The sequence below is a fragment of the Olea europaea genome, chromosome 10, assembly GCF_002742605.1.
Source record: "Olea europaea var. sylvestris chromosome 10, O_europaea_v1, whole genome shotgun sequence".
In the NCBI taxonomy this organism is placed as follows: Eukaryota; Viridiplantae; Streptophyta; class Magnoliopsida; order Lamiales; family Oleaceae; genus Olea; species Olea europaea.
In genome coordinates, this window is record NC_036246.1 from 2,529,623 (window position 1) to 2,533,794 (window position 4,172).

The window sequence follows — 4,172 nt, forward strand, 5'->3', positions numbered from 1 at the left end:
AAAAATAAGCAAATTTTCATTCCATACCAGAAATTGCAGGTGTAAGAACTCCATCCCCAATTACCATACAAGTACCAATTAAGGCCAAAGCCAGCAACATTATTTGCAACAATCTGTGCTTCTCCAATGTTGATCTTAAGCTCAATCCCAATCCAAGACCTCGATTAGCCGGTGAAATTCCATCCCTTTTATACTCATACAAGTCCTCGTCTGCTACCTGCCCATTCGGCAAAGTACTCACCCGGGCATGGCGGCAGAGCAGAGAATACAAAGCAAAAGTCCCACCTTCACCATTATCATCAGCTCTAAGCACTATAAACACATACTTGAGCAATGGAATAAGAGTTAATGTCCAAAAAACAAAAGATAAAACCCCATAAATCTCCTCATTAGACTCTGAATGTTGAATGTCCTCTGCAAAAGTACTCCTGAAAACAAACAAAGGTGAAGTGCTTAAATCCCCATACACTACACCCAAACTCTGGTAAGCCAATGTCAACACTGTACTCCATGATTCTCTCTGCATCAAAAATAAAACTCAGACAAAAGAAAAGAAAATTCAGTGATATTTGGTACAATTCTCACTGCCAAAGGTCTCACCTTGATAGGATTATCAGGGCTCCAACTTTCAATATCCATCACAGGCCGACTCAGAAGCATTAGAACACCATTAGTTACAAAAACCTCGAGAAAATCAGAGAGTGCCCTTGAGGACAATCACTTAAAAAGGACCTTCTTTTCAAAAAAAAAAAAAACTCCAAGAATATCCACTGAAGAAAAATCAAAGGTGTCTTGGTTTAAGCTACACAACGACGGGAACATCTAAGAAGCAACACGAAAATCTTCAAAGAGAACGCCAAGATAAATGATACGGGGAGGCAGAAAGCTGGTGGGAAAATGTGCGATAGAATATTGTCTGTATTATTCGTGGACACTTTTGAACGTGTAATAAAATTATAATAAAAATGATCTACTCTCTGCATACTGTTTATTTATTCTTTAATCCTAAAAAATTTTTAAGGGCCGGTCAGTCTTGAAGGGTAAAGGCTCAAGATAAAAGGTATCTTTGCACTTCTTTTCTTTATAACTGAAAATGTCGAGTCTTGTGTGTAAAGAAAGGCATTTCTTAGAATTATTACAGATAACTCACAATAAGGTGTGAGGTGGAGAATTTTTGACATTTTTTATCATCACATGGGATTCACACATGTAAGATTTTTAGTGGGATTCCGTGATTCCATTTTCTGTACAAATAAAATAAGCCAAAAATCTCTTATGTCCAAAGTTAATTATCATGCAATTGCACCCTCAAAAGGAAAATGTTTCTAAGAATATCTTTAATTGTTTTTATATCCATACCTTCTTTATCACTAAACGACCATTTGGAAGTTAAATTTCATCGTCTGAATGTGTGGTCTTGATCTATAAAATTTTGAGGACATATCTAAAATTTAAAATTTGCCTCTATTATTATCAGAAACTTAATCTTTATGACACCTAAAGGTCGAAAAAAGGACAGGTGAAACATAATGCTTGTGAAAAGTAATTTGTAGAATAATAGTGAGGTTTCGGTTCTCTAAACTCTTTACGCTTTCTATTTGTTTCTTCTTTAATATAGAATATTCTAGTGTGTGGGAGGAGTGCTTTTTTTTTTTTTTTTTTTTTTTTTTTTTTCACTAGTTTTTTTTAGTATTATCTTCACACTTCACTAGTGAGGTGTACAAATTTTAAAAAAATTAGAAAAAAAAAATATTGAGTGGGTGCCGGTTGGTAGGGTGGGGAACTTGTTTATGTTCTTGGTCCAATACAGTTGGATTGCATTTACATGTCGACTGGCACTGACATTAATGCGTTATGATAAATGAAACAGTGAACTCTATAACACGCAGTGGGTTAACTCGGTAGGAGACCGTCACATTAATGGCAAATTGGCAATTGCATTTTTATTTGTCTAATGGGACCTCTCTGTCATTTCAATTTGTTTAGTGCTTCTTTGAGAAAGATAAAGAAGTTACTAAAAAATTGATGAAATTTATTGTTAAAAGGTTGATAAAAATTGTGAATTTTATAAAAAAAAAAAAAAAAAAAAAAAAAAAAAGTGGTATTTTGCTTATTTTTTTAGGCTGTTTCTTTTTTCCTTTTATTGGGTCTTTTTTTTTGGTTGTTTATTTAAGGACCAATTCTGTAGATTTTTGGACGGAAAAGGCATGGAGACTGGATGTACTAATTTTTTAAGGATTATGCTTGTTCTACATTGGGGGTTATATCCGGGTTTTCATAATGGACACCCGGCGCCTCTCCATTGGCCGAGGCGCCCATGGGCCCCTGTGCAGCAGGCGCCTCGGCATTGGGTGTCCATTATGGACACTCTTATGTAGCCTCCAATGTTCATGTAGCAAGGTCCATTTTTTAAAGGTTAAAGGAAAATCGGCGAAAAATTGGTTGAGGGTATGATCGCACTTTGACCATATGCTGGAATGTAATATTTTTTTTGCGACTTGTTAAGTACTTGGAATAAATTTCAAAAGCATGTTTGTTGAATGACAAAATTAATTGGGCTTTGAATTTGACTTTATAAGTACTTGAATCAATTGCTTGAGATGCAGTTTTCATTTTGTCGCATCAAAATGATTTTAATCATCAGTGACATACACAGTAGGGACTTTAAAGCATAAAAAAAAAAAAAAAATGGTATATTCCAATGGAAGAATGTGTGTATTGTTGTAGTTATCTAACAAGATTCCTACTTTTTTTTCTTTTTTCTTTTTTTTTTTTTAAATCTTGATTGGTCTTTTCAGCTTTTTGACCAAATAATCATAACTTATCCATTGAATGAAATTTTGAGATTGTAGCAACTTGCATTTTACAGCAACCTTCTTTTAAGTAGTGATAATTCTAAATAAAGAAACCAAAAAATAAAAATTGAAAATGAAACATCGTGGAAAGGTGCTATTGGCTATACAACCGATTGAGGGTTTTTTTGGTGCTTTTTGTAAAAGAGCTTTCTGAAAAAATTATTTTAGATCAACTTTCTGTAAAAACTCTTCTAGTCAGATAAAATGTTTCAGAAAGTTATATAAAAAACTTTCAAAAGTAATTCTTATCTTAAAAATAGCTTTTGAATTTTTTTTAAAATCTTTGTCATACAAGCTTTGAGTTTATAAACAATTTGGTTGCTTGTGTACGAGGGCGGAGGGGATGGGCTTTTAGCCGAACCTTGCCCCAGTTCCAATCAATTTTGCCAAGGTAAAATAAAATTCTTATCTGGCTCCGCCCCCGTTCATGTAGATATTAGGGACGTTGAATTTACCAATCCATCCATTTCTGTCAAAAACTAAAAATCTATAGATTCAAATTTAGTTACATGCATTATTTTCTTCGTAAATCTAAGACAGACAGGGAACCATTCAATCCCGCGTAACTTGGATACTTTTGGCATGTGAATTACTCAAGCAAGTTGGGGATCCCTTCCCGATAATGCAATATTATTTGCTTTTTCTTGTGGGTTACATACACGTCAAACTTAATTCAAGTTGTACTTTTTGTTTGGTTGCGAATAGAAGTTAAGAGCAAATTTCATCTCAATCAATGAATTCTATGTAAAATTTCAATTGGATTACTTCATTCAACTTCAATTTTAGTTTTAAATTTCATCATTTCGTCGTCCATCGTTTTAAAATCGAGGAAAATTTACTTTATATATAGTCATACTCATACCCAATGAATCTTTCACATAACTACATGACATGCCAACTTACCACTACATAACATCGTAAAAAGCCTAAAATTAAAAATAAATGCATTTTAATTTAAAGACGATATCACAATTTTCATTTCTAGAGTGCTGTTTAACTATTATGGGGAAGATCAATCAATCTCATAATCCCATATTTGAGTGAATTCAATTGTTTCTTTCTAAGTGAAGTATGAGTGCGTGCAAGATTAATATTAGGTAAACAATAATAATGACTTCTCACCTATAATAGAAGATAAGAAGATATTATAATTAATAAATTGAAAAGTAAAATAAATTTATATAAGGATGTGTGAAGATAAGTACTCCATATAAGATGATAGGATCCGGCTATGATACTTTTAAGAGTGGAGTTATCCGGTCATCTCCATTGAAGTGTACCACAAATAAATAAAGATGTGTCAAAATCAAAATGAAA

General features: G+C 33.1%; 1 protein-coding gene across 1 annotated transcript in view; it reads right to left on the bottom strand.

Moving 5' to 3' along the window:
• The window catches only part of LOC111400145 (potassium transporter 8-like), a 5,062-nt gene extending 4,071 nt beyond the window's left edge, over positions 1 to 991 (bottom strand). Inside the window, exons 1-2 of the mRNA XM_023027582.1 lie at positions 601 to 991; positions 19 to 520 (exon numbers count right to left, since the gene is read on the bottom strand). Of these exons, the coding sequence (XP_022883350.1) occupies positions 19 to 520; positions 601 to 660 (562 nt within the window). The 5' untranslated portion in view covers positions 661 to 991. The remainder of the gene's footprint in view (positions 1 to 18; positions 521 to 600) is intronic.
• Positions 992 to 4,172: the final 3,181 nt, after the last annotated feature.